The sequence below is a fragment of the Motacilla alba genome, chromosome 11 (assembly GCF_015832195.1).
Source record: "Motacilla alba alba isolate MOTALB_02 chromosome 11, Motacilla_alba_V1.0_pri, whole genome shotgun sequence".
NCBI classification, from domain to species: Eukaryota; Metazoa; Chordata; class Aves; order Passeriformes; family Motacillidae; genus Motacilla; species Motacilla alba.
In genome coordinates this window covers 8,965,211-8,989,740 of record NC_052026.1, presented here as the reverse complement: position 1 = coordinate 8,989,740, position 24,530 = coordinate 8,965,211, and the positions used below count along the sequence as shown (strand labels likewise).

The following is a 24,530-nucleotide window of genomic DNA, read 5'->3' as shown; positions in this document are numbered from 1 at the left end:
AACACCAGCCTGATGAGAAGCCAACACAGCCTGTCTGTCATTCCTTGTGGTATAAAGATTATCCCGTGTCAGTAGATTTCACAGGATAGTTAGTGCTTAGTGTTTAGAAAAATCAGGACAGATACCGAAACTTTGGGTAACATTTGACCAGTTTTTGTGTGTTTGTAATCAAAGAGAAAAAGAACTAATGTCACTATTCAAAATATGTTCTAAGGAATATTCAAAACATCTGTAGAAACACCTCTGCTTCCAAAAAACATTTCCCTCAGCTTGGACAGGGACTCAGGAAAACAGGGATCCTTCTTATTCTGCCACAGCCCCAGTGATTATCTGCAACTTTCCTACCTTGTGCCTCCCCCTGCATGCTGGAGATTCACCTCCTTAAGAAGTCTTTCAAGTTTTCCCAGTGAAATGCATTCTACAAGCTACTGTTGCTGTTTTATGAGCAAAAACTGTACCAGAAGAGATTCATAAAAGCAATATGAATAAAAACTTCTCCATACAGGATTTTCCTGCCTCTGGTGTGTCTCCCCCAGCCCCTCTTGGACAGTTCTGTGCTATCCCTACACTTCTCAAATCCTTCCAGCCTTCCCTTGCCAGTCTTTCTTCACAGCTCTAACCCTCACAGTAATCTGCCTGAATAGTCCTTAAATCCTGCTAGTTTAAACCAAAGAAATTAGAAGACTTCATCCATGTGACTCCTATCATTTCAGCTCATTTAGGATTGAATTATCTAGAAATATACAGAAATACAGAAGTAAATTAAAACATCATTGAAAACCTCATTATTTAATAACTACAATCCAAGCTTCAAATAAGATGCATTTCAATGTATATTGAATTATTTCAATATAATTTGGTGTTTTAGACCATTTTAAGCACATTTAAAATATGTGCACAGAACAACAAAAAATTCCCAAAACACTCTTCCAAATCAAATCAACTCAACATCTGTTCAAATATGCAAACAAAATACATTATTATGTCATAAATAGAGGCTGGCTTTGCTGTTAAGTGCATTAGGAAAGATATCTTCTTCCAGAAGCTATTTAGAAAACCCATTAAGTTCAATTTTTAGTTTATGGATTTTCAAACATGTTTCTGCTGGTATATTAAAAAAAACCCAAAACCAAAGAAGTCTTACAATTAATAGGATGCTGAATAAGACTTGGTTCCCAGCAAAGCCATGAATAAGTCATGTTTGAAAATGTATTTTCAGATCTTGATGAATTGCATCAAGGTAATTAAAGGTGAGACTTGATTAGCTGACATGTTTCCAAACATGAACATTCTTGCCTGTACTCCAGGCAAAATTATGGTGAATGTTTTTGCAAATTTTCTAGCATGATGAATTTTTCTCAAGTATAATCTAGGCCCAAAGGGGCCCAACTTTCCTGTTAATTGAAATACAAATGAAATCTGTCATTCAGTAATTGAGGTACACGATGACATATGGAGAACAGTATGCATTCATCAGAGCTCTGTGTTTATGTGGCAACTTGTGGACTGCTGAGCACACACAGTGCTCTTCCCTCTAGAAAAAAATCACCTCTGTCAGAATCCATCTTGTTCCACTCACTAACTCCTGCCAGAGGCCAGAGGACACACTCACACACACACAAACATTTTTTAAATATATATATATATATTTATATATATATATATATATACACACACACACACACCTACCTTTAAAGCACTTCTCCAGCTAAACACTGCTGTTCTATGCTCACGATAACCAGAGTAGAAAGACCATTAAGAGAGGTCATGTATTTGGTGATATATTTGGGGCTGGTCTGCCAATATGCCAGGAGAATCTGTACCTCATCATCCAAGGGCAGAACTGGGTCCCCATTTCTACCAATGACTATAAATGATATGTGGCTGTTTCAAAGACTTTTGGAAGTGCCTTGAGGGCCTCCAATGACACCAGCGTAAAGAGTATTTGCTGCTAATCTTAATTAATTTACCAGCTTGATCTCTTACAGCAAAACTTCATTTACGATTAGCAAACCCACCAGCAGTAAGATGCAGAACAAATAAATACTGGAGTTACTGGCTGCACATTATGTAGATTTCAAACCCACCTTCCTGGAATGAAATTATAGGCACCCTGCAGCCAGTGGGAACCTGGCAGCCTTGCCAGAGATTTCACTGGGACAGAGATTTTAGTTCACAGCTTTAGCTTAGGTGAATTTGTATTGTGGTCATGAAGTTGTGAGAAGATCTTGGCAACCCTTCTTTTCCAAACACTGCCCTCCCCAAAACTGCAGCTGGTAGAGAGGAGCAAAATTTTTCAATTTAATTTTTTCAGCAAATAGTGCAAACTTCAGGATTGACTTCATTTTGCTGAACTGCCTTATGTAAAAACAGAAGAAGGAAGTGAAAAGTCTGGAGTTTTCATCTGAAATTACTTAATGCCACTCCATTTTGCTTTTCAATATTAACAATATACTCAACTCTGGTATGTTTTTCTTTGGAAGTAAATGTTTTGATCAATCAGAAACTAAACTCTTTCAAATTTTGATTCAACTATGGTTTTGAACAACCTAAACCAATATTTTTATTTTTTTTTAAGGAAAAGTTTTCAGAATTAATAGCGAGATGAAATATCAGTTACTCAACACAGGTCCAACAGCAGGGGACAAGAAATTTAACTTTGAAACTTGATATTTTAAATGTTAGACCAAAGCATACCCAGCCCATACATAATTTCCTGATCCTGTTCCCAAAAATGTTAATGCAAGCTCTTTCATCAGTGGGATCTGCAAGCACTGACAGCAATTGCAACAGGCCCCTGAAATCCACAACAAGAAGAAAGAAATATACTTTCTGAACTAGTAAAACTTTAATTAACAGGGGGTTCTCTTGGCACAGTTTTTGCTGTTAAATAAATAAAGCATTTAGTCAAAACCATCTATATTTACTATACAAAATACTGAAAAGCAAACATATTTAAAAGGTACAGAAATTTAAGGTTTTGTGAAAAGAAACTGTGCTACATGTTATTCACACTTATAATGCACATAACACAATTGCAACACAGTATTTAGATACTGTATATTCATACATGGCTGGTGTAAGGTTTTCATAAGGGGATGCCATGTTATTAAAATGCATTTGTGTTTCACAGACTCTGAGCAAGGCAGAATTTGTCTTTTGAATGTCCAAATATAATAAACCAAACCAAACCAATGCCAGGCAGTAACAAATGGTCAGTCGTGTTCCACGTCAGAGTCCACCTGGCACAGCCAGCACTGCACATCTCTCAGTCAGATGGGATTTTGGGAGTGGTGCTGTTTTCTTTTCCAGCAAAGTATCTTTAGGTGAAGGAGCAGTTTTTTACCCCTTTGCTGCCCTTTTGTAGAAAACCCCACAATTCTGAAAGCACTCGAGTTTTCCAGAATGTTTTCTGGTTTTCAGTAATAATCTGCATTTTAAAAAGTTGACTAAGAACAATTTCCACCTCTCAGTCTTTGTGGCATATGCTCTACTGAAAAGAGAACAGCTTTAATTACTTCTTCACAACAAATAGCATGGCATCCCTTCTTAGATGGAATGTACACTGTGTGTGTTTGCATGCGGTATAATGTAAGTCACTTGAATACATCAGACTTTTTAAACACTATAATATAAATAAGCTTATTCCTTCTACTAGACATATAAATGCCTTTTTTTTTTTCTTTTTGCAGTCCATACTTATATATACATTGAAAAAGAATGATACACAAGCAGCAAAAAAGGCTTAGACTAGAACAACTCAGTGGTAACTAACCAAATTCGTGGCCTTTTCATATTCTCAACACAGAAAATTCTGCATATAAATATTTTTGGACTTTAGGAATTTTAAAATAAACAGAACAGTATAGTTGTCACACAGATCAAACACATTTTTAAAACATTTTGTTAGATTTTACAGAACACGCTGTTGACAGCTAAAAAAAGTAAAATAAAATAAACCAGATTTTTTTCAAGGGGACAATAAGTCTAAACATCTGCTGATCCAGGGAGACAAGAGACGGACCTAATTACCATGAAGCAGTGATTCTATTCCAATTCCATGAGAAGGCAAGGCTTCCCACTGTTCTTTACAAGGTGATGCCTCTGTGTTCTTAGAAAGGACAACAACCCCCTAAACCTGGTCAGCAGTAAGGTAAGACCCCATTTTGGACTGATCAAAACTCTAGTCAGAAAACAAAAAATACTCCAATCATAAAGGGCTTATAACAATGTCGGATAGTTACATTTCACAATATATACTATTGACAAAATACCACAACATTAAAAATAATTAAAACCAAAAGCAAATACATTTATAGAACAATTATGTCTTTATGTAGGAGTTCTCTATTTTAATGTTCCAAAAGAAATGTAGGTGTTTTCCAGTCACTTTCTACCTGCAAAATGGTGATCTGTACAAAACCCAACTGAATCTATTTTAAATTTGGGCTCCACAGAAAGCAAAACGTCAATGCGCTGACCCTTTTTTTAAAATTTTTTTCCACTTTTCCAATTTTCTTTTGACCTTCAAATTTCTCAGCAACCATTAAGGTCTTGTAAGTGTGGTCTGATTCTCCTTCATGGAATGGAAGCCCTTTGATATGGAAAAAGTAGAAGAACCCAGGAAGATTGTGAATGATACTTTTATACACGTCTCTAAAATGGGAGAAGCACAAATTGATAGGTGCTTGAGAAATTCAAACTGGAGGCACCAAGAAAATGCCATGGCATATGTTTCTAAAAAGTCACTGTTGTGGAAAAAACAAATATAATGTTAATATTCAAACCACAGATTTCTAAAACACAACAAAATGTACCTGAGAGTGTGCATATTTATATATATATATTTATATTTATATTTTATATATATTTGCCAACATTTAAAGTGAGAAAGTATATTTTCCTCAATTCTTTCTCAAAACAAAGAACTGTGGATTTAAACAAAACAAACCCCCCCAATCCACCCCTCTCCTTCTCAAAGCCCCATGAATGATACTTATGGCCCAAGCACTAAAGTCTAGTGCTGCTTTGGAAAACCCCATTTCACATCCTTCTCTTTTCAAATAGTACCCCAAACAGAGTGGAGAATAAGCAAGAGAAAAACCAAAAATAAAAGAAGTATATTTAAATATTACCCAGTATACAACAGACTGTACTTGTGTCAATGAAGAATCTCCAAGAAAATAAAGTGTAAGTCATACAAATGTAGCCCTCTTGACAAGTTTAGCTAATATTTCCTCGTAATTAAGATGATTTGAAAGGATGTGAACACAAACAGGCTACACGAACACAGTATATTAAAATTCCCCCCTGTAGCACATTACAATCAATAAAAAGAAAATAAAATCTGAATAATACTAGAGGTAGCAGCTGTTTGTATTTTCCATTATCTGAGTATCTCTGGAGTCCAACCCTTCGAACATTGCTCCCCTGATGAAAGGCTTGTGTGCGATCAGCCGACGTACAGCAGAGTGGAAAGCTAGATGTCTGCAAGAGTGTTTGAAGTATCTTTCCCAGTACAGTGGAAGTAGTACTTGTACAGAAGTGCGTTGACGACCTGTATTAAATCACAGCTCAAAAAGCAATGGCTGTTTGCTGTTTTACAAGCCACTTTAAAAAAAAAAAAAAATCCACAAGGTGTTTGAGTAAGCTATGCGGTTCCACAACATATAAATAGGGTGAGTTTCAAGAGTTCCATATAACCTCTAAAATATATGCTAGCTGAATATTAATGGAGTAATGATAATATTAATCATAGTAATGCCTTAGTTCTGGTATCACAAGAACGCATTTCCTTCATTTGGGATGATTCTTGGAGGATGTTGGTGGGATCTCTTCTATGTCTGGTAGAAGTGGTGGTAGTGGTGGTGGTGCTCGTGGTGGTGGTGGTGCTCATGTCTTTGTATCATCTGTCCCACTTGGCCTTCATATAAAATGACTGTGGGCAGGTCTCTCACGTGTTCCTTTTCCACAACTGTCCCTGGAGACTGGAAGGTTTTGCACATTTGGTGATTCTCCTTTGCCCTCTGCTTATGTTTCTTGTGGATCTGTTGGGATTGCAAGGGAAGGTACGGGAGGTTCTGGCCCACCCGTGCACTTGGGGAAGCCATGGGCAAGGGCACCCCTTGAAAAGGTTTATTTCTAACTGCTCTTCCAGGATGCACGGGGGCAACATTTTTGCCCTGGGCTTTGGGAGACCTCACAAAGTGCTTGTTGGAGTCCTGATTCCGGAGCCTCTGCTGGATTTCTGCAATCTTGGCATATGAGCTTTCAGCCAGATTGATGTGGTTTGGATCCACCACTTGAGATTTCCTATGGTGAGCATGGAAGGTCTCAGGCTCATGAGAACGAGATCTAGTTTGATTCACAATTCTGCCTGGTGGGTCATGTTTTTGAGCTGCTGGAGGAGATCCTAGGAAATAACAAGCTGAGTTAGTCATCTAGTATTTCAAAGTTCTAATTAGTAGCATGCAGTTGGCAGGGATAGCATTATCGGCAGAACAAATTTTTCCTAAGGAAGTGAATGCAATTATAGCTGTCTAGTTTAATTACATTTAATAATTCAGGCCAGTAAATAATACACAAATATGAATACCTATCTAGAGACGACTGAACACACACTGTGTTTGTGTGTGTGTGTATAAAACTCTTTATGTTACCAACTCTTGGTCATCAAATTAACTGTGAGGGGAATAGTAAAATCCTGGCAGAGGGCAGGGAAATGAAGGAAATCCAAATCTTTGATGTGGGGACTAGAGCCAAAATTCCAGGTACAAACACACATTCTCCTATTTTTGGGTCAGTAGTGAGTATAAAATATGTGCTGGTCTCATCTTGGGAACAAGCTCCAACATCCAAAAGTCAATCCTTACCTCACCCGTAGACTAAACTTAATAATTTAGATGTAAAGATTGTTCTCCTAGGCTCAGCTCCAAGTTTAGCTACACAAACAAGTACATCAAAGCAGCCTTGCAGCACATTAGCCACTCTGTTGTGATACCACCTGCACCAGTAATTATCCTGCAGTATTCACAGTCCTATTCCTGAGTCACTACAGACAAATCACACAGCTTCACAATTCACTGTCCCTGACACGGAACATGCAACTGAAGAAACAAAAGATTATGGAGTTACAACATAAATTACCTGGCCCAAACTTTGATGTGTAGTTTTCTATTCCTGCAAGATCCAAATAGTGGTTTCTCCTTTCAATGTTCTCATCAACACAATGGCGATAGCACCCACTTTGCTCTGGATTGTTCTCACTCTGGTGGTATCTGTCAGCAGGAAGCAAAACTACAGTTCAGCAGAACCTCTTTAAAGTTCTTATCACCATCTGCAAACCAACAACTAATGGACCCTTTGAAGTGACAGGAGCTGCTCACAAAGAAACAACAAACGCTTGAAATTGTGGATGACCAGACTTGCTATGATGATAGGCCTAAACTGACTGTTCCTTTCCCTCATATAAATCAACCCTGGTGTTGCAAAGCAAAGGAGGCTTTCCAATTGCATCACATGTGCAAAAGCAAATAAAACCACTCCTAGCATTTATTACTTTCGGTCTTAGGGCCAAATCTTTCAAACGATTCTCTAATTAGGACACGCCAAAGAAAATCTGCTGTTTGATTCATGACCATTCCCACTGCTGTGAGGAAGTGCTGGGGTAATTCAGATCAGCATCCATGTGCTCCTGCTTCAGAAAGACAGGCAACAGCACAGGTGTAGTAACTAGAGAGAGCCTGGGAAGAGAAGGTGTTGGTGGGACTCTCAGAGGTAACTGCTGCTTTCCAAAATATAATTAATAAGGTCAGATCAGACACTGGCTTTAGAACCTCAACTCCTTTTCCTGCTCAGCTTTGCAATTTTATTTATAGCAGAACTATTTCCTGAGAATGAATATCTGAAATACCATTCATTTATGAGGCAGAAAAAAATCAGGCAGAAGTTTACAGTATTGTAGCCGATAATGCCAAACAATTTTATTCAGCAATTTAAATGGGAAATCTGCAAATATGAACAATATTTTCAATATAACAAACAGTATAAGCAGAAAACTCTTGATTAAGTTGCTGCTTGTCATTCAGACAATTCAGTCTCCAAGACCGGGAGATTGGCTTTGCTATTTCTCTGTGCAAGTGCACTGATGTCAGCCTAACACCAGAATTTGGCCTTGTACCCTACACCAGCTGCTAAATATGGGCTCTGTACTGTATGGTGCCCAGTACTCTGCTTTTAGTCTATTAGCACATTTCTAAGTTTCCAGAGGCTGCTGATCCCCCTGAGCTTTGGCACAAATGGCTTTCCTGGGCTAGCTCGTACTGTTCAGGGACATTACAGAACTGAGGCCCCTCGTGTCTCTGTCAGACACAGGTCTGCAGTGGCTTTTATCAAAGTCACAAGACTTGACCTAACTGGAAGATCATTTTTGCTCTACTTTGATAGAGGTAGAGTCTCCTGAATGGAGGAGAGTCTGCCTGGAAAGCAGGTAAGGTTTAAAGATTCTAGTCAGCTTTGAAAAGTGACATGGGCTACTCTCAAAAAATAATAAAAAAAGGAATGTCCAGATATTCTCTACATTTTGGACCCCTAACCAACTCAATTCCTTTCCTGTATCAGACACAACTTTACAGGTTGTTACACTTCAGCAAGTCAACATAGAAGATCTCTGGGGCTAGAACTTGCCTAACTGCAGTTGCCAGGCATGAATCACCTACAGAAACTACTGAGACTTGAACACATGTGCTGAAGACAATTCACAGTTAACCCAGAAAAAAACATCATTGAGTTTGATCCAACACAATTAAGCAACATTGCATACAGCACTGCTCTTGGAAATGAAGCTAACAGGGAACCTGTTATTTTGTTACTGTAATAAATTAAATCTCTCATCAAGACAGAGAAAAAAAATTATGTCAGTACTGCCACAGCCCTACATGCTAATAACTTTCTTGCGTGCAAGATGATGTTCAACCATATTCATGCAAATATACACAGCAAAGCAATTATACACTGATGAGGGATGTGCCCCACTGGCAAAGGGAACTCCAAGTACTTCTGAGAACTGAAGTGTCTGGCATCCAGGCCCTCAATGCTGTCCTGCAAACACATGGGAGGACTTGGGCAGACACCAACCATGCATCGAGGACTGTGCAAAAACACAGCGTTGTTACTGGGCTTGGGCCTGGTATGGTTCTGGTTTTAATAAAAAATGGCATCTGCTGGAGTGTTTGTGGAGTGTATGGAAGTCCTTTCTAGAATTCCCACACTGATGTGTCATCCTGATGGCACGAAGCACACAACAACATAGGAAAGGGGAATAGAGCACAGGGCAGAAAATGCAGGGACATCCCCTGAGAGCCTCACTCACTGAGAACACAGAGTTTAAGTCAGGCAAGGAGAACCAGGCTATCTAGCCATGAATCTAGCTACTTATCTTGATACTCATATTAGCCCTACAGGTGTAAACTCCTGCCTGGAGCTTTCAGCAAATGAAAAATCCAACCCGTCTATCTCCCAACCTTCAGGATAAAAATATTTATATCCATTTTATCTTGAATATTAATCACATCTTGCCTGGAATTCCTAAGTGACTGAACATGTGAAATGTGTGCATTTCTCACAAGTTCTCATTGCTGCTTTCAAAGGGGAAGCAACTGCATTAATATTGTGAGATTCTGATCTGAGCCTCAGCAGCTTTCTTGAGGGTTGTCAGCTTGGCCAGATTGCACAAACATCCCTGAAACACACACGGTGTGAACAGCACACTCTTCATCCTGTCTGCATCAAGTGGGATGCAACAAAAACTGGCAGCTGCTGACCATTGTCTGATGCAGATCTACTCAGCTCAAGACACAGATTTGTTCTGTGACGAAGCCTCTCACCAAAGGAATGAGGACAAACATTTTGTCCCAACATTTGATGCTTCCATGACTGTGGATTTAATTGGAAATGCCTGCTGTTCATAAAAACCCTAAATTTGCAGAGCCAGGACTTCAAGGTGGATAAGAAGGGGACTTCAAACTGAAAGGGGATTTTTGCACTAGATTATCAAACAAAACCATCTATCGAATTCACACAGGGCAAAACTTTGCTAATGGGCAGAGGGAATCTGCACAGCACATCTAGGCCAGCAAGTAAAACCACAGAGTATTCTTCAGTTCATAGAAGATTCTGTGCAGAGTTGCTGACACAAGATTAATAGTAATTTTATTCTTCTTTTAATCTGAAATTTGATTGTACGGGGATTTGCTGACTGGGATAACTCACTAGCATTTTTTCTCCATCCAAAAAAGGGAGGTACTGTTCTCTTGTCAGTTTCAATAAGACTGAATGCTCCTTCTCCTGATAAACTTGCTGTGTATCCAGACAAATATCCCTAAATCTAAGGAAAGCCAAAAGTTTGGGGTTTTTTTAAATTTTTTTAAATTTGCAGCTGAAGAAACAAACATAACTAATGAGTCAATGTCATTACTGTAACATTTCAGCACACACTTCTCTCTGCCTTATGAGCAGTTTCTGTTATGAGGCATAAAATCCTAAAATATATCAAATATACACTAAGATGACCTGTTAGCATTCTGCTTGGGTTAAGAGCTGGTAACCAAGTTAGCCCATGCAAAGCTTGGCACTATTTGAGTTGATGAGTGAAAAAGATGGGCTGGAAGGAGGACAGAGAAAGGCAGGAGATGGCTGCTAAGGTTTTAAAGCTCTGCTATTAACCTCACTGATTTGCAGATGGCATCTAAAAAAAGACAATTTAGATCCTCCAAAGAGCTCATAGAAAAATAAAATTCCAGGATTTTTTTTTCTTAATTGTTTGTTTTAATGTATGTATCCAGCTATGGAATCTGCTCTTAAGTCCACAACGAAAACACCTGTATTTCCTCTATTTTAAAATAATTTTTAAAAATAAAACAAGCAAGCAAGGAATCAATGGTTGAGGTTTCCCCAGAGCACCTGTCAGGAGCCAGGGTTCATTCCCCTTACCTGAGGGAAGCCCTCTGCTTCTTCTCAGAGCTTCTTGCTTCTTCATTAGCTTTGTTTTCAGCTCTGTGCCTGGCACTCTGCAAATCTGCCAGCAGAAAGTACATTATTGTCACATTGCTGTCTTTGCTGATCAGCACAACCAACATTCTACATTGCAAACACCTCTGTTTGTGCCAGTAGATCAGATGTGATGCATCATTTCATGTAATGCTCAGCCCTGCTTTTGCCCAAGGGACAGATTTTATTCAGAGGTAACCTGGACTGCAGGATCTCAGTCAGGGCTAGGTTTACCCTGCCCTCCATGGGGCAGCCCAGGTGGAGCCACACTCACACTGATGGCTCAGTGCTGTCACACAGCTCCCCAGCAGGGAGAATTCGCCTGTGTCTGCTCTGGAGGGAGTGACTGTTTTATTAAAATTGAGGTGACCAGGCTCTTTAGAGATCTTTAGCCTTTAGATCTGATGACTACATTTTCTATAGAAGTATTATTTTAAATACTTTTAAGTATTTCAATTTAGCACCACTCCACCTACTGAAGTAATTATGCTGATACAATTATTATTACAGCGAAGATAAGTTAGATGAGCCATCATGGTACAAACATTTTTATAATGGCAGACTCTACCAGCACAGAAAATGTACAATTTTTATGCACAGATTACTTAAATTTACTTATGCTTATTGTTTATTTTTACCAAGCAGCACTGGTAGCTATGCACTGGCAAGAAACATTTTATACCCCTACACCTCCTCCCACACAAACCAAGTGCTGCCATATCAGCAGAGATAAAGAGATAAAGTGGTGCAAGTCAAGAAGGCCTTAGATCTGCCTTGCAGAGCACAAAGACAATTACACTACATATGGGTTACTGCAGCTTCCAAAAGAAGCAATCCATCAGAAGGGGGAACCCTCATTTGCTAATGAGACTCTGAAAGGAGGGCAGGTAATTTTACAGTAAAGATCATAAAGCAGGCTCATGGGGTTTAAAAGACCCACATAATTATTTGCCTTTAAGTATATATGTATTTGTATTAACAAAATATAGAGATGGATTTTCAAGGGGGACTGGAAGTTCTTGTATTTTTTCAATGGCTGACTGCACATCCTTACCAGCATGATTTAACAAGATACTCTTTTTCTTCTGGCTGCTGTCTGGTGCCACAGTAAGTTTCACTCTCAGAGTTTTGCTGGAACTAGGAGAATGGTTTACTGATGCATCAACTACCTCATAGATGGTATGAAGCAAGCTGGTAATGTCCTGGAGTAGGATTGAAACACAGAGGAACACAGCACTGTGAAAATGGCATGAAACCCACAGCTCCAATGCTTACAACTGTTTTGCATTTGGCACTATTAAATCCTGAGGTATCCTCAGAAATCACTGAATTTAGAAGACTTCAACTTGCACAGAGTGTTACAACCTTCATCAAATAAAATAAAAATTAAAATAAAAATTCAAAAGCTCTACAACTTTTCCTTTGCTCAGGAGTCACGCCTTAACAGCAGCTCAAAAGTTAGTATGCTCTAATGGAGCCCCCCACCACTTTAGAAGTCAGTATACCACACAGTCCTCATTATGGAACCAGCTTTAAAGATGACACAGAAATACTAATTTCTACTCACACAGAATTTAGGGAAATACTGACCTTATGGCCAGGACCAATGATATTACAGGAGATGATTTTCCAGCTCAATAGGAAGAATGAATAACTAAATCCTAGAGGGTCCAGACTTTGTCTTAACATGTAACCTCTCTAACTTTTCTGCACTCAGGAGAATTTCTCCAGACCTGTAAGTTCAAGACAATATTCATAAAAAGAGAGCAGAATTTGCAGTGTCTCGTTTATTCTTCCACTAATATTTTTTGTCTCATTGCTGTGAGTCTGTATAGGCTGTTACTACATGTCAGTAGCTGCTTTCCATGCTCTTGACAATCACTGTCTAGAGCTTGAGTGTTGGACAGAATGCTCTGTGTCAATCTGGTGGACAACTCACAGCTGTGTAACACATCTCCATTCTTGCACTTCCACCCCAATTTGATCTAGCCAGATCTCTAAATGTGGCCAGACAGAGGCACATCCAACAGCCAGCTTGAAGGGCTGAAATTTTATTTCATCTAAGAGGAAAACCCAGGCAAGCACATAAACAGCCAACAAGCCATATCTGTTATACATCCTCCATAAATCATGTTCCAGGAGCATTGTGTTATAATCCCACACTTTGATAAACCTTCTCCTTCAGCAAAACACTTAAGCACAGTATTTACTCTCAACTGGGCTCCATACACTCAGCACGTGGGTGAGTGGGGCTTTTCCCATACATTCCTGGACAAGTGTTGGTTAGCCAACATGTCATCTTTCCACACAAGGCTGCTATCAAGAGATTATTATCAACTCTTCCATTCACAATAATCACCCTTCTTCCTTTTTACAGCTATGCCAGATATTTGTAAAGCCAGATGTTTGTATGTCTAGGCTATTTTAGCTTCAATAACCAAAACAAAAAAAAAAACCAAAAAAATGCCCCACTGTCCTTTTACATTATTTTTTTCAGGGTTGAGGTCTAACTTGCTAACTGGCTGACAATCTGCCTCTTGTGTTCTGTGAGGGTCTTTCTCAAAAAGCTGCTTGACTCAGCAGTTTAAAAACTATTCCCAAAGGCTGTCAGGGAAGGCAGAATGTGGCATTTGTTCACACATACTTGGCAAATCAAAAATACGTGCACATGCATATCACGTCAGGACAAGTTGCACATCTCAGCCAAACAGGCCCAAATTAACCCAAATTAATGTCCAGGCTGTGAAATGACTGCACAGAGAACTCAGCACCCTTGTGGACTTACACACTGCTGCCTCTGTGTTTTGTTATGTGGTTAAGAGGCAGCCCTGAAGTTCCTGCATTCTGGCACTGCAGGAACGTGGTGGCCACACTGGATGCATCCCAAGATCGAGGTTAGGGACAGCCATGAGCAACCACTCAGTGCTTATGCTGATCTTCTAAATACTGACAACAACGTTTTGATTACAGGATTCCTTTACTTGTGGTCCTAATTTGGGGTTAGGAATTTCAGCAAATTGACAGTTCTGATTTGGTCCAACAAGGCTGCTTGGGTCATTCTGTCTCATGTACCACAGTCCTGGCTGAGCAGGTACCAGCTACAAGGCAGCTTGAGCCTCCTGTTGCTTCACAATTACTGCTTCACAACTATAACACGTGAATTTCTGAGGCACTGATCTACTGAGAACGGTCTTTGTCACTGAAATTTGAACTGTGACTAAAATTCCTTTCTCACAGCCCTGTTTTGGCAGCTAATGTGGTAATGGTTTCTTGTCAAATTAGTAGCAATAGACCATTAAGATATATGTTACACACTCTGTATTTTATAGTTACATATATATTTACCCCAAAAGTATTTTCATCTTCCAGTAGCCTGCCAGCAGACTTGTTTCCCTTGAAAGCTGTCCCACTGAACATTATCTGTATTTAAATTCATTAAAAACTGCCTAAATCCATTGAGACAGCTTTACCTTCTACACACCAGCTTGTGCAATTCACCATCCTCAAGAAATTCAGCATCAAAGATCAAGAATAAAACCTAGTTAAATGTTCCTCTTGTCTGATATATAAACTGGTGTGACTCGGAGCCCACCTACAAAGAAATCAAACTTTTATGCACAATGAACTATGGGTTTTATAAATCATGGTATTTTGCAACTGTTTTGCTTTAGACTGCTTGGCCCTTCCCCCACAAAAAGTGTATTTTTAGACTCCTATATTAAAGGGTAAGGAGAAACTAGAATGAACAAAAATATTTCTCTCCTTCATAGCAAATGGATTATATTTAGAGGGGAAGTATTCTGCATGACTCTGAGGGGCTTCTGGTATGCAGAATTTCTGCTGGGATCTCTAGGTTAATCAAGTACAAAAACTGAAACTATGATATTTTTCCACAGAGAGGAAAACAAATGCTCAGTGAGTAGTATCCAAACAGCCAGCACATGTCATAACCAGATTTGTCTTTTGCTTATTGAACACCATGGTTGGTTTTTCCAGAGTGAAAACCCCATCCTTTTTTATCAAGTAGCCAGTGCAACAAAATATATTAACAAGAGAAAATGTAATAGATTGTCTGAAATATTTCTATTTGTTCAGTCCACACACGTGTGCTGCACTCACACATCTATCTGCAAAATACTTTATGGAACTCCAGTAGGAGATTAACAGTAATTAATAACATTCAGAGAAACAAATGGGTCTGAAAAAAGAACCAGAGCATGGAAGTATTCCTCATTCCTTACAGAGCGTATGTGAGACTGAGAAAGCCTCTATTCCACATATTATTTTCTGTTTTCAAGGAATATTAGTAGTACAGGGATGACCTTATTTTTCCCATATTAACATAGACTGTCATCACAAAACTAGTTAGCAAATTAGAGATCTTTGTAGAAGACAAATAGATTTTTTTCCCATTAGAATTAATTTAACAGAATGAGGTATTTGTACCCAAAAAAAACCCGACCAACAAACAACCCCCAAAAAACCCTAAGCTACCAGCCTCCCCTCAGAAAAAAACCCAAAAAACCCAAATAACAAACAGACAAACAAAAAACCAAACCAGAGAACACCCGAAAACCAAAGAGTTTAATAAAACTGAAAGATTCAGTCTTTGAGTCTTTGTAGCTTGCCTGAGAGAGAATTCTTTGACTCCCCTTAAAACCAAAAGAGAAAGTTATATTTTTTCTTAATATTTCTGTCATGAAGCCATCATTTCTAATGACTGAAGTGATGGCCACAGATACAAACAGGCACTGCTGCTCTATCCATTGGTTTCATTGTTCCTTCTATATCCTGAGTTAGTACAAACACAGTGAAAACCAACACATTACAAGATAAGGGTCAGGCTGATAAATGGTTGCCCCAAAAAAGCCAATATCCTTCCCCAAGTCAATGACTTGGTGCTGAGTTCTGAATGCAGACACAACCTCAAACCTTTTTATTCATCAGAGTATAGCAGTAAAAGAATCTAAAAAGGGAAAGAACAAGCCACAAAGGAAACATAAGAGGAAAAATTGGGTATTTAATGTAAGATACAAAGAACAATTTTAGCATTAAAAATGCATGAAGAGAAACATCAATATCAGTTCATTACTTTTCCCTTGGAAAAACATAAATACAAATGTCTCATTTGTACTTTGTTTGTAGTCTGATTTCTACATACAGCAGGATGTTTTTATTGCAACATCAGCTCTGTTTGATCATATACATTTTTGAATCGTTCTTATTTGGAACGCAAAAGGAGCTTCACTTGCTATCTGCTCAGAAGCTGCTCTAGAAGAAATTTCTCTCTTTTTTTTTTGTCCTGACAAGCAACTTTCTTTTGTGCTTATTCCTGTGCAGTCGCTCACCAAAGAAACTCAAATTTACAAGGAAGAACTGGTTAAAAAAAAAAAAAAGCCAGTGTTTATGAAGCATAATTACATTCAGAGAGCTCAATATAAAACCTCATGGATCAAAACACATTAGTTCAATTATCCAAGTTTTAAGTCCGATTACAAATATTCATGTGAAGATAATTACAGCACAGCTGTCAGTTCTAAAAAGGCCTGCTGTACATAATGAATTGTCCTCTTATGGCTTATGGAATGAAGGGAAGTGTTACTAGCCAAGTTTTGTAATATACATATTACAGCAGGAAAAGTTCTCTCTCACTAAACCAAGAAGGACTGAGAACTGGTCATCTTTACGACAGAAAAGCAGAAGTTTAATAACACACAGCAATGTTAATTTACAATTTGCCATCCCAATAATTATGCTTTCATAACGGGTCTATCTCTTCAAGAAGCATGACTAGATGTGAATTTCTAATTATAAGGACTATAGAATAAGCCATACAGATTCTAGGAGGAAATCAAAGCAGCATTAAGTTCTGAAAATATTGTTAGATCCAGGAGAAACTTCACTAAAATGGAATTTGAATGCTCTAGCAGTGATCTGTCATTCTGCAGAACCCAAGGGAAGTTGTATCAACAAAATACACACCTTATTTACAATTTTTATACATTTGAATGAAAAAGCCAATTCAATCCATCAGTAAAATTGCTCCCCACCTATGTGTGTCTTACAAACTTAATTTATCACTGGATTCCTTTGGAAACTCTCTGGACATGAGGTACAATGTTTTAAACACAATGATTTGGAATCAAATGAAATGGATGTGGGTGGGCAAGCCACTTCCTTTCCACTGTCTCACTTTTACAACATGGTGAAAAGCAAGAATAATGCTACTGACTTCTTTTTGCAAAGCACATCCAGGTCTACAGGTAAAAAACTAACTGAAAAAAATCTCTGTTAAATCCAGATATAAATCCAGGAGACATGAAAGGGAAATTTTCCAAGAAGGAGAAAAGGTCCATATTAAGCTTTTCTCACCAGAACACTGGACCTTTGTTAAGAAAAGCTGACTGGTTCTGAATGCATTTTCATCAGCTCACTGAAGGGCACTGGTACAGATCTGCCTCTTCCTCAGACTGCCCATTTTGTACCTGCTCCAGCAATGTACTTCACATACTTTTAACTGAAAACATGTCTCTTATTAATTTTAATTGAAACTATTCAAATGTTTAATGTTCCCCCTCGTTAAGTCGTTTGCTGGAACAGGAGCAGAGCTGCTCAGCAAAGGACAGTATCAGGCACACTATGTCTGCCCATCTCCCAGGGGCCAAGAGAACAAGAAATTCTATGTCATATTAAGAGACTAAAATTCCTCTTTTGTGGCCAGGATTATCTACGAGCTGCTATTGTTGGTCATTCTTGCTCAAAAAATCCCCTCATAAATTGCACCTGGATTCAACAGAAGATAACCAAGAAGATGGCTTATACAAATGGCCCTGGAACAGTTTGCAAAAGAAGTGTGTGACATAAAGGGGAAGATTGGGAATGGTGCATACTACTTGTTTCTATCTTTGGTTATATGTAAAGAGCTGAAAATTATCAACCTAATTTGGTCCCTTGGTTGAAAGAATTTTTTTTGGCACAAGTTCAAGCCTGAATGTAGCAACCTCCAGACCTCAGAGAAGTATAATATTCAATCCCTGCACAGATTTGGTTTCTGTTAAACTGTAGTCTGCTCTTGTAGCAGGGAGAGGTAGAATTTGGCGGTAACATATTCTCAAAGTACAGTCAAATTAAGCCCTTTGGTGTACCACATAATCACAAGTAATTATTGTACACATACTTGAAAGCATATTCTCATTATGTTCAGCACATGGAACCCCCACTGACATTAATGGGAATTCCATGCCTGAATGTAAAAGACACCCATGTGTGTGGGTTTGGGTTTTGTGTGTTTTTCCCCTATTTTTGAGAGTCACAATAATCTTGTAATGAAGACTTAGCCTTGGGTCTTGAAAGACCTGGGTTCAATCTGCCACTATGTTCTTGTGAGACTTCAAGCAAGTTATTTCATTTTTCTAGTCTCTGTTCCACAAACATTAACAAATACAACACTACTTCCTCACCTCCCCTGTCCTTCTTGATCTCTATCTCATCTTCCTATTTGAAACTCTGGACTTAGCCTGCAACTTTTCATCTGCTTGTTCTTGTGCACGAGGGGCACATATTTCACTTGACTATTCAAAGCACTATCAGAGTAGAGACAATAAAAGTAGCCTTGTAATGATGTTCAAATTCATGTTAAAAACCCTGAACAACCACCACCTTTGGCAATGTCAAAAGAAATTAGCTTCAGACTTTTTGGTGTCTAAGGCCACTACACTTTCAGTATTTGCCCTATTGCTTTCAAACAGCTTTTAGTAATTGTCACAGGCACCAGCATCAGATCTAAGAGAGAAAAAAGCCTTTGATTTTCAGTTGATTATCTAAAGGCATGGGAGCCAGTAAACACACATCACAAAAATCAATGACAGCACACGGAATAAATCCCAAGTAAAAGACATTCTTCTAGAAGAAATATTATTCAATTTGGGCAGAAATAGTTCTCAAAAAGGACTATATCCTAATCTATACATCCTCTTATTTGGCTTGAAGACATCCTGATAATAAAAAATACACACAGGTATGCTTTGACAGCCATTCTTTATGGTCCTCCAGAGAACATCATCAGTGTTATTTATACTTGGAGGGAAAAGGCAGAGATCAGCCCAATATTCACAAAAACAATAGAAGAGTATAGTTAGTACTGTTGGAAAGAATGTCAGCAAGCAACTTTGCTATTTGGTTAGCTTAACTCTGAAAAGCAGGAGAGAAGCCAGAACAATATACATTTGCAGGGGTTTATTTTGACAATGTGTTTAGCTGTTCAGTTGTTTCAGATATTTTTCCTCCTAAAATGCCAGTACTACTTTTTGAAGGCTGATCTCAGGTATTAAACAACAACCAGCTTAAAAAACGGTACAGTAGATCTGAAAACAGCAAACTACTGGTGGGATTGTTTCTAGGAGGGAAGGGTCCATGGAAACTGCTGTTTAAGTTGGCAGGACACCTCTACTTCATAGAAAAAATGTTCCTGTTATAAAACACTTCTCTTGTTAGCAAGAGCTGCACATAAAGGGGCAGCTGTACTTTGCTTACCTCACGTGTGACTCTTCCGTTGTTATCAAAGTCATACAGTGTGAAGGTCCATTCTTGCCTGTTATCTTCCTCTACAGACACATCACATTGCAATTCCTAAGAAACATGCAAAGAGCAGCTGATTACCTAAAGCAAAAGGCCTGTTTGCAGAGGAGACTCTCTGTAAGACGCTGCTTGCTTTCTTCCTTCCTCCCTCCCTTGTGGGAGGAAGCTCTCAGGGTATGTCCTGGAGAGGTCTCTGTCCACCACAACAAAGAGGTCCCATCATAATCACACAACACTCCTAACTGTCTGGGCTACACCTCAGGGAATTCACAACTTGCTTTCTACTACACTGTAGAAAACAGGAAAAGGTACAAGAAGACTGTTCCCTGAAGCTCTTGAAACATGGTAAGATTCCCCACTAAAACGAGAGAAGGAACACTACACTTATCTCAGAAAGAGGAAGACAACAGAAGCAGACTGACAGAGCGAGGTGGCAAACCACAGGGCCAGGAGTAAGGATTAAGGCAGTGTGGACACAGATCCCCACCAGAGAGACCTGTCCTCAACACAGATACTTGACAGGCAAAGGTTGTCAGAGTTAGTGCAGTACAACATCACTGAAGCTCCTGAAACAGAGCCTGCCTTGGAACTGGCAAGAACAACCTGGAAGTAGAGCCTGCTCCTTGTTTTAACTATGCTTCTGTTAGTGAGAGTGTGATCTGTGGAAACCTGAAAGAATCAATTTGTTAAAGGGTAAAAAAATCCCCAAACCAAAACCAAGAACAAAGGATGCACTTTGACTGACTCCAGTCACCTGGGTGCAAATTGTTTGCTGTCTCTCAAGGCCTGTGCAATCACAATTATCCAGAGCCACAAAAAGGCAAAACAGAGAAGTTACAGTGCAATTAAAATGAAAGTCACTGTATGCAAGTAAAATAAACAGCCCCAAATAGCTTCAGCATGATAGACCTCAAAACACCTGGTTGATCTTCCGACTTGAAACCAATTCCCTACAGCAGTTATGGGTACCCCGTCCCCTGCCGAGTTCAAAGGCAGCCTCCTCTCAGTTGTAACAAGCCCGGCTGAGAGCTGCCAAGCGCCCCACGCTCCACTGTGGAAACACAGTTTCGTATTACATAAACATTCCTGGCACCTTTAAAAGCCAAATCACTTTCACCTCAGGTTTAGACCCCTTGTCGCAACACTCGCGTTTCTGATTCTTTTATACCTTTGAAGCATTTACCAGTCTCTTAGCTCCCAGCTTACATTGCTGGAAAACTTTCATTTGTAGAACAAGGGGAAAAAATATCAATACTTGGTTTCTTGCCACATATTAATTCTTCCCTGCTCCACACTGCCTAACATAACATCTTTATGTGAGGATGTGCTCTGCTTAGTTAAGAGCCATGGAAACCTTCCGTGCATTAGTCACGGTGCCTAGAACCAAGTGCTAACCTTTATGGCATGCCAAGAACTACTTGGGAACAAGCACAGACTTTGCTGGTACAGTGGAGCTCCAGCTACTCTGGCACCAACCATGTTGACAGGTGTCCTCCAACGTTCAAATGTCAAAGCACTGTTAATTGCAATTTATCATGCCTTTCCTGTCTGCAAATGTCTGCTACTCAAGGTAGAATATAAAATAGGCCTAGAAAAAGAGTTATAGCTGTGGGAAAAATAAAAAAAAAAAAAACTAGGAAAAAAGAAAATTCACCTCCCCAGAAGGCACAACAGCAACACCTGAACTACCCACAGGAAATCTACCCCCCCCTAATCTGCTTTGAAACAATAAAATATAAAATTGTACCAGACTGAGAAGGAAAAGAATGCTCCAGCCATGCTGCAAGGTGCCTGCATGGTCTTTGAAACATCAACTGAGGAAACACAAAGCTCATTACTTAGAGATGCTGACAGCACCAAACGGCTGGAGTGCAGAGATGAATATTTGTGCTGTTTTTTGCTGGTGCCAGAATATCTTCCTCCTCACCAAGACAGACAACTCACTAGCTGGGTGACTGCATGTTTCCATACTCATATTAATGAAAACACTCCCTACAGAAACAAAATCTGCCAACTGCACACAATGTCTGACAGTTATATCATGTTATACAGATGCAAGTCTATAAGGAAATAGCCCATAGGACTCATCACTCTCCTCCTCCTGCCATGTGACCAGATGGATTTCCCATGTAGTAGGTCAGGGTTATTTCACTTTGGAGACCTGGGCACTGAAGATCGATCATTGCAGAAGCTTCACAGGCATCTTTTACATTAGGCAGATTTAACCAAGTGCAATAGTCCATGAAAGTCAATCTAAAGATTTGATAATGTGGTAGCTGGCCTAATAAATAAAGGGTTAAACTGAAAGCTTCTTCTTACCATGCATTTCAGATCCTGCAGAGACATAACCATCATTTGATTCTCTCCAAACCTGGAAATGAGTGTCACTAATCACCTCATATGGAGCACTGACAGGAAGGCACTGCTGCCTCCTGTACCCACTACAAACACTGGGAGTAATAAACATGCATCAGATGACACTATTTGGTCCACAGGTTATTTTTCTACCATAATTATGTCAGTACAGTGAAACTTTAAAATACAAAGGACTTACTTCAAATTTCAGTTGCTTCTTGGAACTTGTGCGTGTGTCACTTTCTTTTTCTGCTTTCTTTTCATCTCCACTGCAAACTCCATCTGTCTTCTCTGGAGGCAAAGCCACTGCGAAAAGCATATTTAAGAAAAAATGCTTATAAGGAAATGTCAAAGCAGTCTCATATTTGCAAATCTGTCTTTATATTTAGGGTGAAATTGATATCAGCACACTTGTATGAGAGGATCATTATACTTGATTTGCTTTTGTGTTCATACACATCTGGGATAATTTCAGCAGACAATCTAGCAACAGCTTTTGGTACACAGCCTCTCCTACAAACATCACTAGAGTCACAGGAAGTTCAAACACAGTATTATGAGAATATAAAATAGCAGAACTGTTACTGCAAATAAGTTGAATAATTTGCAAAATATTGAAAGTTTCTGACATACTGCAAAAACCCATCACATTCACCAGCAGTGAGTGAAGTAATGAAGCTGAAATAAAGTGCTCATTCTGTTCCAGTTTCACTCTTCAAACACACACAAAGCTTAGTACCTTCCAAGAAGGCAACACTACCTGCCAAAAGGTTAAGCTGCATTTTTTCAATGCATGAAATAGCATATTTCACTCAAGTTTCAAGTTAAAACATCCGGCACTTGCATAAATCAATAGCTCTCATAAAGAGCATCAATATTAATATCTATCACAACATATATCAGATATATAACAGAAAGATATATGCTTCTCATGTAGATGAAAAGACAAAGGTCTAGAACTTAATAGCTGTTCCTTTGGCTTCTGCAGGGACGTTCAGCCCTGCACATGATGAAACCCTATATCTGAAGACAACTAATTCTATCTTCATTAGCATTATGAAAATATACACAAACTTTTTAACCCTACCCTCAGACTTTTAGACATGATTTTTTATACATTCACACACCTCTGCCAATGTTATGCCCACATTCCATTACATATAGCAGCAATCCTTCCAACTCCCCAAAACCAACAATGTTGCAAAAACATGGCTCCTAAAGTCAGCACTTTCTTCTCTTGCACTGCAGGATTTACATCTTCCCAAAGCCTTTATCCTAATGCCATCTTAGGAACTGTTTCTTGGGGATACCTTTGGCAGTAGCATCTCATTAAGTGCCAGTTCAATCAAGCCAGATTCCTTACAAAAAAGGTGACTTGATGACCCCCTCCAGTTCAGGATGACCCATTTCAGACTGGGTTTACTGGCTCTCCTGGTGTTCCACTGCTGAGATGCCTCCCAACCATTCTTCCAGGAAAGCAAGTCACTAACATGACTAGAAGTTAGGATACTCCATTAGCCATTTTCCAGGACTTTCTTTCATGTTTAAAATAGAAAAATTAGCTTCAAGAAACCAACCAACAAACAACACCAACAAAAAAACAAAACCAAACCACCAAAACACAAATCAAAATAAAACGCTTACAACTCCCATTACCATAGCTTCATACTCTCAGAAATTCCAGAAGATTTCTGCCCCAACATTCACATTGTCACACTGCACTACATTTGTTTGTTTAAATTTAACATTATTGTATTACTTTTGTTTGTTTGTTTTCAAAACTGGTATGCTATATAAGATGGATGTAAAGTAAAGAAAAGGGAGTAACTTTGAGATGCTGACCTTGGGAATTTCCTGTCTTGTGATACTTACTGGTGGTTTTGAGGTTATACAAACACCAGCTTCCCAATACACACATGTCATTTGCATTATACCAATTCGATGGTGTTTATTGTACACATACTGACATGTTAATATGCTTTGATTTCTACTCCAAGTCATGTTAGGATTCCTTACACCAAACATAAGCTAAGTAGGAAGGTCAGACAAAGGAAGACAAAGCTGCTTCACAGCAGTTTCTTCCCTAAGTCTTTTAAACTGGTGGTATTGGACGAGCAGGGGCTGTTTATTAGGAGCCTTTTGTATAGTGTTTATCACAGGTAAGACAGGTATTAAAATAGATATTATTTCCAATACATAACTTTGAAGTATTATCTGACAAAGTGCTGTTTGCACTTTGCCCTTTGAATACAACTCTACATTCCTAGCAGTTCAAAGCTAAGGTGACAAAAAGACCCCCATACAACAAAAGACAACATTTGTTTGTCTACTTCAGTCCAACTTTGTTGCTAGATTCTAAAATCAACAAGAAATGAAAAAGTAACCTGGGCCCTCATAACAAGGACAGTTACACTGATAGTGGTTCTTCATAACACACCCCTAGATTTTCAGTGCCTTATCTGCACCAGTGACTGGTTCTTCACAAGCACAGTTATAACCTGATAAAAACGTCTGTAAAAGAGGCTTTTGCAATCCCTTCCAGTCTTGCTCTA

At 39.0% G+C, this 24,530-nt stretch overlaps 1 protein-coding gene across 2 annotated transcripts in view; it reads right to left on the bottom strand.

The window, feature by feature from the left end:
* Positions 1-1,672: 1,672 nt before the first annotated feature.
* Positions 1,673-24,530, bottom strand: part of NKD1 (NKD inhibitor of WNT signaling pathway 1) — a 108,206-nt gene continuing 85,348 nt past the window's right edge. The window contains exons 5-10 of one of the 2 annotated variants that reach the window (XM_038148064.1): positions 22,178-22,284; positions 19,579-19,674; positions 12,101-12,248; positions 10,990-11,074; positions 7,147-7,277; positions 1,673-6,412 (exon numbers count right to left, since the gene is read on the bottom strand). In XM_038148064.1, coding sequence (XP_038003992.1) covers positions 5,838-6,412; positions 7,147-7,277; positions 10,990-11,074; positions 12,101-12,248; positions 19,579-19,674; positions 22,178-22,284 — 1,142 coding nt within the window. In that variant the 3' untranslated portion in view covers positions 1,673-5,837. The remainder of the gene's footprint in view (positions 6,413-7,146; positions 7,278-10,989; positions 11,075-12,100; positions 12,249-19,578; positions 19,675-22,177; positions 22,285-24,530) is intronic. The other variant, XM_038148065.1, reaches the window with a different exon arrangement.